The sequence below is a fragment of the Apostichopus japonicus genome, chromosome 12, assembly GCF_037975245.1.
Source record: "Apostichopus japonicus isolate 1M-3 chromosome 12, ASM3797524v1, whole genome shotgun sequence".
In the NCBI taxonomy this organism is placed as follows: domain Eukaryota; kingdom Metazoa; phylum Echinodermata; class Holothuroidea; order Aspidochirotida; family Stichopodidae; genus Apostichopus; species Apostichopus japonicus.
In genome coordinates this window covers 7,875,130-7,894,165 of record NC_092572.1, presented here as the reverse complement: position 1 = coordinate 7,894,165, position 19,036 = coordinate 7,875,130, and the positions used below count along the sequence as shown (strand labels likewise).

Sequence of the window (19,036 nt, the reverse complement as noted above, 5' to 3'; positions counted from 1 at the left end):
ATACATTTCATATCTGTTCTTATATCAGGAAATGCAGACCAAAAATACGAAACCAAAACCGAAGAAAAAATCACCCGAAGGTACGATTTAATTTTTCATCTTCAACATTATGATTCCAAAGCAAGAATACTTGACACAACTGCTGTAATAATTTATTGATATAATAAAACACAATTCTATATTTTGAGGTACAACTTTAGTAAAGTGTACACATTCAGTAACATGTGTGAATAAGCTTAAAACAAAAACATCGTATTCGATCTTCAAAACTGGAAAAGGAGAAAGACCAGTTTGCTGCTGTAGCCTACTATTGCAAAAAGGAGATTCATAGATACATAAAAATGAATAAAGGAGATTGCTATTTTAATGCAAAATATAAATATCTTGCTCATTGACACCTTTCCTTTCTATAATGTCATAACGTTGTATAATCTTGGCAGTCATTGATAGTTTTATTGTTTTCTTTAGAGATGAGAAATACTTTAGTGGAGGGGCTTATGAAGTACTACGAGAAATTTTGCTTCATCAAGCCGCTACCGTGGGGTGAACCAATACCGATACAAGCCCTTTACACTACATGCCAGTGCACTGTTACTAACGTGAACGGTGTCGTCAGTCATAAGGATAGCGACTTCCTGTCTTCACCGGAGTTTAATTTCGATAGTAATCGGGTCTTCATTATAGCAGATTTAGGTTACGGGAAGACAACCTACACTCAGCACCTGGTTAGCGATTGGGTATCAAAGATGAAACCAACGAAAACTGACAAAAAGCATAAAATCAGTGAACCTATACTAATATATATTCACCTTAAAGAGGTTAATCCCTCCATGATTCTTTCTGAACTTGTCAAAGAAATGATGCCTGCTGGAATTGATTTGACCTTAGACGATATTGTTAAAATATTTATGAATTTTGAGTTTCAAGTACTCTTAGATGGGCTTGATGAGCTATCGATGTCTACGATTAGTACCAATACATCTCCTGAGAGTCCTACTAACGATAATGAAGAACGTGTCAATCTCCTTCAAGAGGAGGGTGAAAATGATGATAATCTGACGGTCGGAAATTTACTCATTAATAAAATAAACACTTTTAAGTTTAAAAAGATCAAGGTGTGGGTAACGTCTCGGGAAGTTGATAACATGCAAGCCTCATTTGCCCTACCGTATTCAAAGGTAAAAATGAATGGTTTCCGTAATTCTCAAGTCAATGAGTACATTCACAAAACCTGCACATATTATTTTAAATCACGATCAATACCCCAAATACCTTTGATCTCAGAATCAAATATGAAAGAATCTAAGTTATACGCAACACAAAAAACCAAATCGGATTCAAACAACCAAGAGATGATTGTAACAAAAACGACAAATAATGACAGCCGGCCGGTGACAGAGGGAGGATGTAGCAATGCCGAAAGTGTTAAGTATGAAAATCCGATGAATATGGAGAAGAATGATAAAAACATAAATGAGGTTACCAAAGAAAATAAGCAAACCACGGAAGAGAAAGAAAACGACACAAAAGAGGGAACCCAAACTGTTGATGTGGAAAAACTTCAAAACAAAGAGTTAAATGACGAGAAGATAGACTCGAATAAACGTTTTACAGATGATGCCAACAACGAAGCAAATGAAAGAAACATTATAGCAAACGAGGTGTCGGATGATGTAACAAAAAAGTTAATTCCCGCTGCTCATCACGACATAAGGCAAGAAGAATCAGAGCAGAAAGATAACACTGTTCCACGAAACCAAGGGCAGAAACCGGAAGCCTATGATACTTTAGAAATACTTTCAAAAAACGTTACTGAATGTATGGAATTAAACGAAATTTCTCAGAATTTTTCTAAAACACCCCTTTTGCTGATTATGATTATTCATATAATTACATGCAGAATGTTAGAACCAACAGGGAAATATAAAGAAGTGAATGTTAACAAACTGACAACAATAATAAGATTAGTGATAACCTGTTTGGAATCCCGATACGTGCAGAAAGTTGAGAACCAGTCCATTCAAAAAGATATTAAGACACTCGAATACAGACTTGGTAAAATAGCATTTGAGAACAAAATGAGGCTTTCATTGGGTAAACGCGAGTATTGGAACAGTACACTTGGTAACGAAGATACCCAACTTGCCTTAGCCGTAGGTTTGCTCAAATATTCAAAGAAGGTAGGAAGCGGAGGAAGTCAATTAGAAGAGCTGGCTTTTTCGTCCTATGCTGGAATCATGTTTTATCATGAATTCTTTCAGGAATTTCTAGCTGCTCAGTTTGTGCCAGAAGAGGATAAAGAGTGGGTGTGGATGGATGAATTTATAAAAAAGAGTACTGACGATGCAACGGTTAGATTATTACAGTTTATGTTCGGCATGAATCATGCTAGATTGGATAACGCAGTACAATCTCTCTTGAATGAACAGAAAATGTGGAACAATTTGATCGACTGTATTTATGAAATAAGTAATTTTGAGAAGAAGCAGGCAATTATCAACGACATGAACAATAAAGCGGGTAATCGACCGGGTGACAATATGAACATTAACATACAGCATCTTAACAGGAAACACCACAGAGTTGCTTTAACAGATTTCTGCGATGCTTGCAATGCTTCCGATGTAAGTAGTGGTAACTCTGTAAATTTAATTAAAATAAATGTGGTTTATTTAATCTTCGAATCTTATGTTCAACTTGACAACAAATTATTCCTAAGCTGGTTTTATGTACCGGCTGATTGCCCACCATAATTATTATATCAAAACAACATATTACTCTACAAAATGTGAGCTCTTTATATCGTTTTTATATTAGCTGATACATGTATAAAACAAATATAACATCCTGAAATCATATACGGTATCGTAATTTGATTGATCATTTGTTTTAATTAAAATCCATTTCAATTAACTAAAAAGACACCTAATGATCTGATATGCCTCGATCAGTGGTTATTGTTGAATTTGTTTTGTTCTTTGGGTTATTCAACATGGAAATATATGACGTTCTTAACTTTAACGTCCTTTTATTTTTTTGTCTTCCAACAGGTAAGACTGAGACGAATGACACTTAGAGGAGAGTGTGCTATTGACTTCATAAAAGACGTAACACTGCTCTCATTAAAATTCCTGATATTTATTGAAATGAACATCAATGAAGACCAATTCGTATCAATCATCACCAGCCTTACTAATCGAAAATGTCCAGAAACCCTACAGTAAGAATGTTTGATAATACCTCGTTGTAATCATCTTTTAATGGTGATTAGTGTGATCGTTCGTTATGTTGATAAATTATGACTTTATTTCTTTATATATAGATATATATTAAATATTTTATATTTATTTCTTTATCATCTTTAATAAAGGTTCGTAAAATGTTCGGTACCGGACAGATTAAATGAAGAAGCCAAGCAGACAGTGGAATCAGCTTTGAAGGGATTGGACATGAAAAGTGAGTAATATTCTGAATACGATTTGTTTTGGATAACATACAATAACCAGATAAAGAATCAATATTGTGTGTACATTGGCAGTTGGTTCATTTTGTGCGTTTTTTTTCAATTTTCGTAAAATGTTTCCCACTAACTTTTAAAATTTATACTAACCCATCTCTCTATTAAATTAAGTTATTTTTCGGTTCATGATAAAGTGCATTCATGTATGGACCTGTTCATAAGCTTCTAATAACAGGCCTTCTCTACGTTCTTTTTTCATGCAGTTTATATTTTGTATCACAAGAATCCTTACATTCGGTTTATTAACTTTTGCCGCTTCTCTCTTATCTACTTTTCTTAGTATATCACTGTAAGAAGACATCGCCTGCTACTATGAGGGTACCAAAATTCAACCCAAAGAAAGGAAAATGGGAAAAGGAATTGTTTCCAAAAGACTTGTAAATGTAATCAGTTTTTATGTGTCATTTAATGTAATCAAAACGAATTTCCCAAATACCGGAGTTTGTAAGTCTTCGTGAGCGTTGCTACAGTTGTTCGAAATCAACCGATCATGGGACTTCACAAGCGAATGTTTCATGAATTTCCTACTACGAATGTGGATTCATTGCAGTGAGCACAATGCACATATGTTTATGCAGAGGTCATTTTAGGTCAACCGACTCGAATTACTCTGTGAACAGGAAAAACTCCAAAGGTCAAACTTTAATGAACTTTATATGTTGTTGGTGGATCCTTCGTATTATATCTGAAACCTTCTGATATGAAAGGTTAAAAGGAAATCAATCATCATGGATCCTTTTTTTTAACTCTAGCTGATGACTGTTAAGATATTAGAGACATCAATGGTTTCATTAATATAAGCAGGGGTGTCAATCCTAATTGAAAGTGGGGGGGGGGTGTAAATGACTGATCATGGATAACATTGAATGCCTCTGCGAGCGCCTTGGTGCAAAGCCTACATCGAGTAGGGTCCAGAGGCCCGACTAAGGGCAGGTCCAGGGAAAAAGCCCAGGCGGGGTCCAGGGGGCGGACTCATATCCAGGATTCTGTAGGTTAGTTTCTGTTTGGTCCCTGAACTGATATGTCAGTCATAATATATTTCAACAATAATCACATATTACCAAGGTATTATACTTAAATTAATAAAGAATTATCTATATAACATGCGGGTGTTTCTTAGGGCCTTCATCATTATTAAAAAATCTTGAAACCTAAACCAAATTGGGAAACATTCTTAAAGTGTGCACACGAGACTAAAAACACCTTGCTATAAAGATTATCTCTAGTATGAAATCATTATTGGGTATGAAGTCCATAATTCTCGTTGCAACATGGGCATAATGATACATTAACAACTAGTCTTCTCATAGGAGGAGGGTGGCTATTTGATATTGTGTGCCCCATGCACCCTTCAAAAAGTAAGGCACGTGTCCCCCTACCTCCCCCATGATTCGCGCCCTGAATAAATGTATATTGACACTATTTTTTCTGTTTAAGTCTATAAAAGACTTTTGCCAAATCACGAGAGAACAAATAACATTCAATCCGTTAATAGAAATGGTTGAAGTTGTTTAAAGCGTCTTGACGAATACCTTATAATATTTGTTTTTATATTTGCATATTCCGGTTTCATCTCTTTAATCTTGTTACATATCGGTCATTTTTCACATAGATATTCATATATTTTAAAGCCGGGTAAATTATATTTCAAAATTTTATCAAAGAGCCATAATATAAAATTATTTGAAGCATATTTATGACGTAACAACTCTGTAGTGGAAGAAAAATAATTGTTAATAACCAAATCTATATATTGGCCGATAAACTTTGCTCATAGCTTAATAATTTCCGTCAGTGTATCAACAAACAAACATGTGTTTTACATGTTAACGAGAATAACAACAGCTAATATCTTCTTGGACAGGTAAATAAAATGTATCAAGAAACAAACCTCATCTTTATCACAGCTTACAAAAGTTATAGTTTCTGTAATTGACAACAAGTGCGAGAACGTTTACAAATCCTACAGTGATTGTGTTATGATACGCATTATAGTGAATTGTGAAAAGTGTGTGTTTTTAACATTTTATTCTATCAATATTGTAAATACCGAATAACTTTAATCTCCATTTCCTATTTCAAATTTATCCAATCGAGTTGATGACATGATAAAAAGTAAATTATTGTCTTCATTTTGCTAAACTGTGTTTTAACTGCCTTTTTCAATTCTACAGCTGTAGCTATTGTAATATGCATCACTATTATGAAAGAAAAAAAGTAATAAAAAATACCGTCTACAAACTTAGCAGACCTTATATAACTTGACTTTATCCAGAAAACCGAAAAGTGAAAAACTACATTCGCAACCGAAAATATAAATATATATATTAATAGAACAGAAGTGTTTTACAGATCAAAATGAAAGTGATAGATATAGCTATTTCGATTCAACGTTAGAGCTAACTAATATGAGAACGCTTTTTAAATGTGTCCATTTACAATTGCATAGTTTCCGTCCTTGTTTTACTTCCCTCTCTGTCTGAGAATATGTTAAAGTAGATCGGCATCGTCAAAATACGTCAAATGGTTAAAGCTTTTGCATGCTAGACAATTGTTTGCGGTTCAATATGTGTTCATAGTTAATACAATATTGTGATTTGTACAGTTTCTTTTTCAGAATTATTGTTTTTTTCATATAGTGTTAAAACAAAGGTTCTAACATAGTCCATATTTTTGTTTATTAATCGATGAAATTGAGGAAATACTACAATTATTCCATCTCATACGTTTTTATGTGCATGTGTTAACTTTTATAATTACAGGTCCAAATGACTTGATACAAGCAGATTGCTATAACTTGAATTCATACCAAATAACAAGTATAAACTATTTATATCTAGTTTTTTAAGCCTTTGTTGTGCTCGCCTGTATGGCATAAGTGTTCCATGTAATATTGAAGCAGTATGGAATAACTTCCGGTAGCTCGGAGATGGGTTAATCCACCTGAATTTGACCACTTTTAGACCGCGTTTCGGTAGTTTAGCATATCTTCTGAAATATAGTCCTACTATAAACCACAGCTTACAACAGTTATAGTTTGTGTTAGTGAAAACAAGTGCGAGAACTTTGAAAAATTCCACAGTGATTTCATTTTTTTTTCATTTCTTTATTCCAGTATAAATTTACAGAGAAATTTATAAATAGGATAAAAATATAACAATATACAAAACATCAAAATACAGGTTACGACAAATAAAAGTGTATGAGACTAAGTTAATAGTGAAAACATAAAGAGCGTTACAAAAGTTATCAAAATTAACAAAAAGCTACAACAAAGGATGTAAGAAGCTGTCTTTACCAGTTTACAAAAAGGGGCTGTTCTATAAATAAAACGATTTCTTAAAGAGTAAAAATTCTAAAACATTATCAAAAAGCTACAATAAGGGATCTAAGGAGCCGTTTTGTACAAAAATGGCTGCTCTGTAAATAAACGAGTTCTTAAAAAGTATAATTCTAAAAGATGGCGTAATATTTGGATTTCTCAAATTGTAATTTGTTTTATTGCACAGAGACTTAAGCTTGGAATGTAGCGGATGTTCGTTAGAAGTTTGAATATTTTTGACCAGTCGTATTCCTATTAAATTCATTCCTAGCAGATTCATTGACTCTATGTACAAGATTCTCATAATTAAGCCTGATTTTTTTTGGAACAAAATTTAAGAAAACTTCCTATTCTTCTCTTATGCTTTATGCTTTATGATACGAATTAATAGTGAATTATGAAAACTGTTTGTTTTAATACTTTATCCTATCAATATTGTAAATATCGAATGAATTCAATCTCCGTTTCCTATTTAATATTCATCCAATCGAGTTGATAACATAATAAAAGGAAAAATATTATCTTCATTTGCTCATCTTTTTCTTGTTTTTCTTGTTTTACTGCCTTGTTGAATTCTACAGCTGTAGCTATTGCAAAATGCATCAATACTTGGAGAAGAAAAAACTAATAAAAAATACCGTCTAGAAACTAAGCAGATCGCAAATAACTTGCATTTATCCAGACAACGGAAAAGTGCAAAACTACACTCGCAACCGAAAAAATAAATATATACTAATGAAACAGAAATGTTTTACATATCAACATAGAAGTGATAGATATAGCTAATTCGATTCAACGTAAAAGTTAACTAATAAAGTGATGAGAACGGTTTTAAAACTTTCAATTACAGTTGCATAATTTGCGTCATTATTTTAATTCCCTCTCTGTATGAGAACATGTTAAAGAAGATAGGCTTCGTTAATATACGTCAAATTGTTTAAGCTTTTGTATTCTAGACAATTGTTTGCAGTTGAACATGTGTTCATAGTTAATACAATATTGCGATTTGTACAGTTTCTTTTAAAGAAATATTGTTTTGTGCATATACTGCTTAATGTTCTAACTTAGTCGACGTTTTGGTTGATTGATTGATTAAATTGAGGAAATACTACAATTATTCCATCTAATACGTATTTATTACACGATCATGTCATTGCGCATGTGTTAATTTGTTAATTACAGGTACAAACAACTTGATACAAGCATATTGCTGCTGCTTGACGTCATACCAAATGACAAGTATAAACTCTTCATATGTAGTTGTGTATAGCCTTTGTTGCGCTCGCATGTATGACATAATTGTTCTATTTAATATTGTAACAATATGGAATAACTTCTGGTAGCTCGGAGATAGGTGAATCTCTGAATTTCGACCACTTTTAGACCACGTTGCGGTATTTAGCATGTCGTCTGACATATAGTCCTACTCTTAACTTCAAAATAAAAATAAGTGCATATAAGCTTCTTCAATTTGTATGAACATGCTGATAATGAACAAGGAAACGTGAAGCCAGAGAGTACATTTTACAGCAACAGAGTAAACTCCTATGTACACAAAACTGTAATTTACCATGACTAAACTGATATTAACAAAAATCTTTCTAATGAATAATCCATTTCATCCGGTCCCATATATTATGCTCCTCTCATCGTTTTATTGGCTGTGTTTCCATCAAAAAAGTATGTATGTCCTTAGCGCTTTGAATTTTCGGAACGTTAGATTGTATTTATAACGTTCACTAAATATTTTCTATTAGCTAAAATAGCTTTGTCTTCAACGATGTAAGGCTAAGTCGATCTGCAGCATCCACCTTCAAGCAAGACGTCATTATTGCGTATCTAAAATCGAATAAAATATAACAGAGAATGTAAAATTGCATCGTGCATTTACAAAACAAATACCAGTAGGGGATTAAATAATCAAGCTGATGCATCGTAATGTATTTCTAGCGAGACTTTATTCCAAACATTGAAATGGTTTCTATATCAAAATTTTCTCCTAAGAATAAATAATTGTAAACATTATTTAGCGTATGATAAAATGCTAACTTGAATTTTAGCATGTGAAGTATATTTTTCATATTCAGTAATATAAAATATAATTCAACGGTCCAATAGTAACAAACCCACAAATAAATAGAACATAACTCACAGAGAATCTGAACATAAATCAGGCTTTGAGAGAACTGGTAAAGCATCAGGCTGAGCAGCAAACTTCATAATATGTAATCCATCAAACGGAGAAGCACCTTGAGCTAAACAGAAACAATTACAAGACACTATTTCCTTCAATGTGGGTTCTTACAGTACATCCATTACTCATGTACATTAATTGTTTCTCTAAAAGAAAATGGGGAATAAAATATGTTGTATTCATACTTTCTTCCTTAAAATAAGAGTAATTTGCATTTCACCTTGTTACTAAAAATGAATTGTTGGAAAAAGACATTAATTAGACTTAACATAATATAAATTGTATTTACAATATACAGCAATCTTTATGTATATTGCATTCGAAGTGTTTAATTCAAATTAAGTAATGGAAACGTTTCACCTGAGCAAATATCTCCCAGATGAAAACGACAATGGACCAAACTTCACTTTCTCGGTCATAATGTTTCTTGAAAATGGTCTCCGGGGCAAAGCATGGAAGACGAAAGTTTTCCTACAAATTTGAACACGCTCATGTAATTCACAACAATAAGGAACATGTTTTGATAATTTATAAAACATTCAATGGCATGTTCATTCATAAATACATTCCTTATCTCATCTCCCTTCATTTAATGGATAGGGATTTGGCATTATAATTCACCTATCATAAATGTGAGTACGTTGATAAGTGTGAGTAGGTGAGGAAAAAAGTGTGTCGTGAACTCCTCCTAGACCGCAATCTGATCAAGTACAAATTTGTTTGCTAGATGTCTGATCGTGTAAACTCGTGCTTACGAGATTGGAAGCGTCTAATGTCAAAGGTCAAACAAACCCCCAAAACATTTTTCTGCTTGTCAACAGCCCTAAAAGACACAATATGTAAAGAATGATGAGAAGAATTTTAAATTAGGACACTTTTTGGGTCAGGGTCAAGGGTCATTATGAGATCAAACGTCAAAATGGCCTAAATTGTTGAAAAAGTGTGTCGCAGACTCCACCTACACTGTAGGTCTAATCAATTTCAAAACTGAGGTAGGTCCCTGATCATCGAAACTCGTGCATGCATGATTGGTGACGTCATAGGTCAGATGTAAAATACCCCAAACGTGTTTTGTCATTAAATGCTAATCATACCGCAAGTTATGTAGAGAATATTTAGACATATTATAAATGTATTTATGTGGTTGTTAAGGATCGAGGTCGAAGGTCAGCGTATGTCAAAGTTCAAATTGACCTAACTTGTGCGGAGGAGATGAGATCTGTAATTACATGGATTGTCCTCTTATTATATTGTGGTACTGTTTTATATATTTGAAAGAACTTTCATTGTTGCATTTGACACAAATTAACAATTAAAACGTAAACCAAAACATTTTTCCCTCACCTCAAACTTGATATTTGAGAGCATTTCCTTCGTAGCTGATCTCAGGTTGAAGTCGTACAGTTTGCACACCATGTTAGGTGTTAAAAGAACCTTTCTCGAACAAATAGCAGGATGATCACACTGTAAAATTAAATTGTATTTAAGTGTGCTTAAGTGGTTAGTACTTTTCATAAAGATAGACTTATTTATCATTGATAGCTCATCCTGAAATCTTTGGGTTAGATATGTCACAAAACAGTTGGAAGTTCGAAGCGACGTCAGAACCATTCACATATGCATCTTACTCTAGTTAGTCTGTTGGTTACGTATGACACTGTTACTGACGTCTATTGATTCAAGAAAGAATAGGGCCTTCAGAGGTTCCAATAAAAACGATCCAATCCGTAGGGCATCGGTTGATTGAGCGGATCTACTTAGTCCCTGCATGTATATAATCTTGGAATAGACATCGTCGTATTTCGCTTTACAAAGGACATCTCTTAAAGTACCATTTGTGATGTATTCCGTGTAAATGTAGTAAGGAACTACAATGTTTGGATCATAGAAAGTGGAAAAAGAATATATCATATCGAGCAATTCAATTTTTTTCCAAACATGAAATCAGATAAAGAAATAAAATACATTGTTGATAAAGCAAATCTCAGTGACAGGTGCATATTTTATGTAAACTATTTAAGCAATTTATTGCCTACTTAGTACTGTGTCAGCCGCCACAATTTCTACTACATTTCTGTGCTTCGGAATATGTCTGAGATGTTCAGCCAGCAATCTGATTTGAAGCCAGTCTTCGTTTGCTGAGTTATCTGCAATAACAGAATATATATATATATATATACATATATATATACATATATATATATATATATATATATATATATATAAATTAGGTAAGTGATTGGAAGTAAAACAGCCAATGTATGGTTTTTGCAGAGCTTTCGAGCAAAACTAGCTCTTCTTCAGTGCATGATCACCGAAAGTGACAAGGAGTAGCAGGAATTGAAACTGTTTTATAGAGGAGATGTCGGCATGGTTGTAAGGGCAAAGCGGCTTACTGATTTCTGCTGAACTGAGCAGAAGTTTTAGAAATTCGGATTATTTTAATCCGATTCCGTCGTAATTGTAAAGGAATTGTTTTGGTTTATCTGGGACGGCAAATCGTTTCTGATGTTTAAACCGAATGGTGCCGTGGTCTTTAGGTTTAGTTCCCAGAAATTTTCTTTCGCTTTCCTAGATTTATCTGTCCAAGAATCGTTGTGGTCAATGGCAATGACACGCAAATTCTCAATTGAATGATTTTGGAGATTGAAGTGATTTGCAACAGGTTGGTAGATCTTTTTTGTTTTGATCGCCGATCTATGTTGTGTCATTCTCATTCTAAGAGTGTTTTTTGACTCTCCAATGTATTGTAAGTTACAAATATTACAGTAGATGAGGTAAATTACATTTTTGGATAGGCAGTTAATTTTGTGCCGAATTTGGAACGTGCGTTTGGTTTGGTTGCTCTGAAAGGCCCCGGTCGAATCGACAAGTAAGCACGTTTTGCAATTTTGTGTACAGGGCGATGATCCTGTAGTTTCTGTGTTGCTTTCCCCTAATGGGGTGTCATCCCGAAAGGATGCCCGAGCTAGGATATCCCGTAGGTTGCTGGGTCTTTTAAAAGCGATGACAGGTAATTCTGGGAATACTGATTTCAGGCGTTCGGTGCCTTGAAGTAGGTGAAAATTCTTCTGAATGATATTAGCCAGTGGTGGGAGACCAGGGTGGAATTCAGTAACCAATGGTACCCTTTTGGAACTGGTTTGACGAGTTTTGTACGTCAATGTTTCGGTACGGGGTTTGCTTTTAGCCTTTTTGATGGCATTTTCAATAGTACCCCGAAAATACTGTCTGTTTAGGAGGTGTTGTGACAGTTCTTTAGTGCGTGAATCAAAATCGACTTCAGAGGAGCAAATGCGTCGAATGCGCAACGCTTGACTGTACGGAATATTTCTGGTACAGTGACGTGGATGGCAACTGCTTGGTAAGAGGTAGTTGTGCTTGTTCGTGGGTTTATTGAACAAGTCTGTTTTGAGTGAACCATTTTGTAGGGTCACGGTGGTGTCCAGAAAGTGAACGCCAAGTCCAGAAAAATCAGCAGTGAATTTGATAGTGTGATGAAACGAGTTTATGTCATCAATGAAGAGTTTTAGATTTGCCTCACCATGGGTCCATATCATAAAGATATCGTCAATGTAACGTAACCACGTGTGTGGTTTCAAGTTTTGTCGAGATAAAAATTCTTTCTCGAGGTTTCCCATAAAGATGTTGGCAAAAGACGGTGCCATTTTGGTACCCATTGCGGTGCCATGAATTTGGAGGTAGTGTTTGTTGCCAAATACCAGATTATTGTTGGTCAAGATAAGTTGCATTAATTCGGCCAATTCTTTCTTCGTGGGGTTTTGCCACGTTTCGGTTTGAATGCTTTTGTGCAGGCCGAAATGCCCTCTTCGTTAGGGATATTTGTGTATAACGAAGACACATCCAAGGTAACTAACAGAGAAGATAAGGGAAGATTTTTTATTTCCCCAATTTTCCGGATATATATATATCTGAGTTCCATTTCAGTTCATTAAAATAAAAACCTTCATTCACCGCTGGTCTTTACATATAAATACGGCCCAGCCTGGGAAAATTCACCCCCCTCCCCTTCCACCTTTCAGTTATTGTGTTCACCAATAATGTGTTGTTATCAACCTTTAAATGTGTTGTCGTTAACCTGCTAAACCTTTCAATCCTATCGTTTTGTTTGACAAGTGTACAACGTTTAAGATAAGTGTGCAGTAAGTTGGACGTATCATCTAGATTCCATCTCATGACTGATATAGCACCCGCTACTGTTTCTGATACACTGGAGGAGCCCGCAAACAAACGATTTCTTGACATAGTCAAGTCTTATGCTGAATGCAGGCAGAATGTGTACTTAAAAAGTTGTTAGAGTATACTGAATTAACCAGGAAGCTATGCAACAAACATTTTTATAACACACTACCTATTTGCTACTACACGGGGATCTCTCTTTTCCTTTCGTCGATGCCATCGATCTCTTCACACATAGTATATTAGTAATGCAGGCATTATATAAACTTAATTACACAGTAGTTAGAGTATAGTGAATTAATCAGGAAGCTATCATCATACATTAACTTACCACACAAAGTATTTGCTACTATAAGCGATCTATCTTTTCCTTTCGTTGATGCTATCCATCTCTTCATACGTCCCGTACAAGGAATAGAGCTTGTCAGTATAATGTCACCTCGATTTAACACAGTGTTGTTTCCATAGAAGTAGAACTCTTTGAAAAGCCAAGAGAAAATGGAATAGAGTGCAGAAACTTATGGATAGAACGGTAGTAGAAACAGTGACCTCAGTTTTAAACAATGCTCATCTGAACTGTCAAAATATTGGTTGTTTTCGTTCCCTATATTGCCTTTTTAATTGTCTAGGGACGCCAGTCAAAACCCACAATCTCTTAAGTACTCTGTGTACAGATTAGGAATTTACCAATATTGCATATTACTCGTTACAACACATATTTAACAATCATTTTTTATTACAATAACTTTCTTAGTCATCAATTTAGTTTTGTAACAATGAATTATAGTTTTCATCGACCTTCCCACAACTCTGATCATACGGAATTGATAAATCAGCAGGTTTTAGAAAGAAAACCAGAACTTACCACCACCCATATCGTCTGGAGATTCATATTGTACTTCTTCACTCACATGTATGTTGATTGTTTCAAATGTTGTTGTTGTCACGCTTGAAAAAAATTAAATTAACTAAATATTGACTATTACAAATAGGTTTTATGAAAACTTCAGTACCTCAAACGGAGAAAAGAAAATATAATTCTTAGATATGCGATAATAGGAAGACAAAAAAAGGAACTCTTTTTGGGAAGAAAGAAGCATAAATGTGGACACAAATCCCAAATTTTACAAATTATACGAGCTTAGTATAACTTCATTTGGTAATTTCATGTTAATTTGAATATGTGTTTACTGCTCATATAAGGAAGATGAAGGGACTTACTTTGTTCTCCCTGTATTGCCCATCCTCTGCGATCTCAGCCCTAAAAAAAATACAGCGTGTGAAATATAATCACATATACCAATTCTGTCACAACACAGACAAGAAAAGGACATCACGTTATGCTCCTGATTTTAAAATAGGCTAAAGTTTTATCTTTGTGTTTGCTTTTCCTTTTTCTATTCCATTGTTTTGATTTTGATTTTGCAGAACTAAAATATCTCGGCATTTCCTCTTCTTTTCTTAAATATTGACTTGTTTAATTCCAATAAGAATGTTTATTCGTTTTCAGAGACTTAGTTTCAATTTTATAGCTATTAACTATTTTCGGATACACAAAATTCACAGAAGAGGGTTGCTCTTGAAACATTGTTTTTATTTTGAAATTTATCTCAGTCATGTGGGCTTCAATGCTAATTGCTACTTACATTCTCAAAACGTAACTAACAGCTCCTTCGAAAAATTACCACTTGCTAGAAGGGTGACAGGGAATAGACACTCCAGCAATTTGATGATCTTATAATTATTGGTCACGTGAAATATGCAAATATAGTCTCAATTTTGTAGATTTTGTGCCAAATCACTTCAAAAGCTTCGTTTGCCCCACTAAATTAATACGTTTTCAGTGACGTTTCAGAGTTTGTAATTTGTTTTAAGTCAGTAAAAATATATTACTCCACTAGCAATACCAGCAAAAATATTTTCACGTACTTTGAACTTTATAAAACATCAGTAAACTCGTCAACGTCGATATAGTGAAGAGGATTGGTACGATAAAATAATATACGCCCATTTTGCCTTCATCAGTATCTGTATAGATTAAATGAGTAAAGAAAAAGATTTCTAGAATTTGCTTTGGCTTGTATTAAGGGCACTTCATTAATTACATATTCCTGTAAATAATGAACGACCGGTTTTCAATTGTTATTTAATATTCTCTTCGTGATCCAAACCACCACTGATTTAAAGAACGAACAAACAACTAGATCATTTGCTTGTCTGAGACAGTGAAGAGTCTTTACTGAGCTTCAATAACGTTTCACTGAGGTATCTCGTTATGAGTCCAAACTATAATTAAATGGAAGTCACAAATGAACGAAATGATTACCTGATGTGTCGTCTGGTGTAAATGAGTTTGGATTTTGGATGTGAATTAAAATTTCACTCTCTTGGTTGACTACATATCTGCCATTAACTTTGCACGTGAAATTTTGAATATTGACTTTCATTTCGAACTTCAAGGAAATAGTCATCATCATGATTAAAATAAACCCTGATAAATATCAATGATTAGTTTATTTGACATTTATTGTTGAAAAAAGCTATATTTGTTTAGCAACCACTAAAAGTATGTTTAAAATTTACCTTGGACATGAACCACAAATGAAGATATCAGTTGATCCTTTCTCCAACACGTATACCTTACATCATTGACACCAATTGTGACGTTGAGTACTCCCAGTGCGTAGTGCATCGAATCACACTCGTTTATCGTCAAAGGAAAATCCCTGCTGTCGTAAGTTCTTGCTTCACCTCTAAATAAATACGATTGGTTAAATCCAAGTCTCCATATTAACCCTGTATTCTCATAAAACAAGACAGGACATTTAAGACATACATTTTCGTGTAGTTTTGCCATCACTATAGAATCTGTAGTCGCCTCAGCATTAGTCTTGTTCTTTGGGGAACCTGAAATGCTCAAGAACACTGAAAAGAACAATTATATAAATAGATTTAATTGAAACGGTAATGAGTTAGAAATTACAGAACAGTGCAAAATCTTCAGCCTCCAACTCTACACGTAGTCGCCTTAACCAATTGGGCTTTGAAGACGGGCCGCATTTGCAGTTCTTCGAAGCCAGTAAGAAAGGTTGTCATTCAACTGTAGGATTTGTCACTTTCATCGAGACATGCTAGTTTGTTAAATTACATTTTCCTGCACAAATTTATATGGAGTATCAAGAAAAATTACAGTGTTCGGAACAGAGAATCATGCAGAACTATCACGAGTTGATATTCTGTGATTATTATATACCAAATGTAAACTTAAGCAAACAGAAAACCGCATTGATTATCTAACTCCATAACTCACCACATTTCGTTTAACATTTTTACATTCTGAAATAAAGTGACTTCATCCTGAATTATTTAACTATAACGGTTAATGTTGTGTGTTTCTTTACATGTTACTTTAAATTCTCCCGGGAAAACAGATAATGCCAAGCAGATGTTAAGTTGCCATATTTTGAAACTAGAAAGAGGTAATTTGTTATTCACTTATTGTTATTACTTTTTTAAAGCTAGTAGCCACAAATTGTTTACCGATAGCATTTTGTTAGTATATAACCTTCAGAAATAAAATTCTTACCTATTAGTATTGCCGGTAAACCATCGCTGTTCAGAATGTTACTCAATACGGCCATATTTCTCTGTCAAGCTCTGCACACTTCGCTCAAAGACTGATTCAGATATGTGGCATTCTAGCGTTGAGTGATTATGCACTACTATGATATTCGTACTTCATATTGCCAGGGGCATCGTAACAAATGTACAAGTAAATACGAAACTAAAAGTTCACTCAATAAGTACATACTAATACAATCACCGATAACAGCATGAAATGGCGGTGCACACATTATCACTGTATTAAAGTAACGCTAATTCTGGTTGAGTATAAAACGTAAAACATACTTAGCTACATGCTGTTATTCATATGCCGTAAGTGTTTGGGTTGTCATATCAAACATGTCAGTGATATTCATAGTGATCTTTACATTTGAATGTCGCGGTAGCATATGGCCACATAGGCAGTGGACCGTACGTCGAAAAGTGCTTTCCTTTTCACACTTCGTGACACACATCGGGGGGGGGGTGGACAAATGAAGTCAACGAAACTCAAGATTAAATAGTCAGGAGCAACTCATCAGTTTTCACAATGACTTGGTGTTTGAAGAGAAAATTTGCCTAAAATTCGCCGCGTTTTGGGTTTGTTGGTGAATACATGGACTGGTTCCGCGAAAGCCCATTCTGTACAGTGCTGTACTGTACAGTGTGCACTATGCTTTACTGTGTAGCTAACAATTACTAGGCCAATGTTGACGAAAGGACACCTAGCGTTTCACCATCAGTAAAAACACTGGGAAAGGGAATGGAATTGTTTTGGACAGTTGTTGCTGTGGTTTATGGTTCAGCTGAGTGTTTAAACCAAACCTATTTCTAGGTAACTTTTCTTAAAAGTTATGACACCATAGGGTGATTTACACTACAGAGGTATTTGGAATCATCCAACTTTGTGTTGCATAACACGGATATGCTGTCTTGATACTTCCAGAGGTCCAACCAACTTTCCCAGCAGTTGCTGCATGGTAAGATCATTGCCTATGTTTCTTGATTTGCAATCACTAAGTAACCAAAGAGCCTTTTAACATAGGGCTACATTGTCTCTCTTTGCCTAGGCCTAGTTATAATCAGTCCTCATTGCCCTCATTGCTTTGCAAGGTTGTACTAGTAGGCTACTATTAGTCAGAGTGATAATGTAACAACAAGTTTGCTCTAGCTAATAACATTTGGGCCCAATATAAAAAACTTGTAATTATATTTGCAGTATGATTTTGAGCATGAATGATATTAACATTAGGCTGTAGGTCTCCCAAATCTCTTCAGTGTCTCAAGAAGACTTGAATTAAACACTCAATGGTGGGGGTGTCATCGCTGCCAAGCGACTCTTTGTTGCCCACTCTACTTGGTTGATGTGATAGACTTGGATATAAGTGATATAAGGCTATATATTACATGGGATATAAGTTGGGGTTTGGGGCTCCAGGGTATTGTGTCAGGAATCTTCATTCCTCAAAGTCTTCATCGTCTAGTTTGTCATCAGACAGGGTAAGTCCACATGTATTATTACAGTGTCTGCCTTCACACTTGCAAAAATCAGTACAAAGGAGTTTGTTTTGTAGACAGGTGCAAGTTTTAGAACCACTGCAATTGTTGTGTCCTTTTTTACAGGTGCTGGAGCAGTTAAACAGCTCCATGATGCAGTCTGGTGCAGGAGGAAGATCCATCCAGTTGACTAGTAGTGCCTCATCTTCCGTTTTCCATAGATTTCCAACTGGAGATGGTACATTGAGAGTTTGTTCAAGACTTCTCTTAAACAAAGCTGAAAAGAACAATTGAATATAACATGTGAAAACTTGTACAAAGCTGAAAAGAAAAATTGAATATAACATGTAAAAACTTCTTTTGTTTGCTGGAAACCGTAGAACTGTTCTTCAGAAATTACATACATAATTGTTAATCATCCAAAAATATGAAACATTTTTTTTAAAGGTTTCTTCTCTTGATGTAGTAACTTTTCTTTCCAACGAATAATGATTTATTGATGAGTATTATTTGTGACTTTGAAAAGCCAATTACTGTAAAATTATTGCATTATGTTCATGATGTGCTCGGACGTTTTTGTGCTCGGAAGCAATTTAAATACATGGTTGCTAGAAAATTAAATCAAAATGTTGATGTTAATATACAATTGTTTGCAGTAATATTTACCTTCTTGACAGTTTGCTCTCTTGATGTGTTGTAG

At 34.5% G+C, this 19,036-nt stretch overlaps 2 protein-coding genes across 6 annotated transcripts in view; one reads left to right on the top strand and one right to left on the bottom strand.

Moving 5' to 3' along the window:
- The window catches only part of LOC139976881 (uncharacterized), a 139,234-nt gene extending 134,865 nt beyond the window's left edge, over positions 1-4,369 (top strand). For all 5 annotated transcript variants that reach the window (XM_071985752.1, XM_071985753.1, XM_071985750.1 and 2 more), the window contains 5 exons: positions 29-80; positions 469-2,624; positions 3,051-3,220; positions 3,371-3,456; positions 3,801-4,369. In XM_071985752.1, the coding sequence (XP_071841853.1) occupies positions 29-80; positions 469-2,624; positions 3,051-3,220; positions 3,371-3,456; positions 3,801-3,901 (2,565 nt within the window). In that variant the 3' untranslated portion in view covers positions 3,902-4,369. The remainder of the gene's footprint in view (positions 1-28; positions 81-468; positions 2,625-3,050; positions 3,221-3,370; positions 3,457-3,800) is intronic.
- A 4,261-nt stretch (positions 4,370-8,630) lies between these two features.
- LOC139977331 (fibroblast growth factor receptor 2-like) lies at positions 8,631-17,815 on the bottom strand. The gene is made up of 11 exons (XM_071986615.1): positions 16,823-17,815; positions 15,820-16,161; positions 15,166-15,264; positions 14,458-14,497; positions 14,102-14,184; positions 13,568-13,714; positions 11,073-11,183; positions 10,705-10,904; positions 10,381-10,500; positions 9,397-9,507; positions 8,631-8,681 (listed from the first exon to the last, which is right to left on the bottom strand). The coding sequence occupies exons 1-11, from the start codon at positions 16,875-16,877 to the stop codon at positions 8,631-8,633; spliced, it is 1,359 nt and encodes a 452-aa protein (XP_071842716.1). The 5' UTR covers positions 16,878-17,815.
- Positions 17,816-19,036: the final 1,221 nt, after the last annotated feature.

Bases quoted from the DNA above. Each gene is read 5' to 3' on its own strand.
- LOC139977331 (XM_071986615.1), bottom strand. From the start codon at position 16,877: ATGGCCGTATTGAGTAACATTCTGAACAGCGATGGTTTACCGGCAATA. The intron at 14,498-15,165 runs GTACGTGAAAAT...TATTTTTTTTAG, and splicing joins GATGTTTTATAAAGTTCAAA to GGCTGAGATCGCAGAGGATG. The intron at 14,185-14,457 runs GTAAGTCCCTTC...ATTTTTTTCAAG, and splicing joins GGCAATACAGGGAGAACAAA to CGTGACAACAACAACATTTG.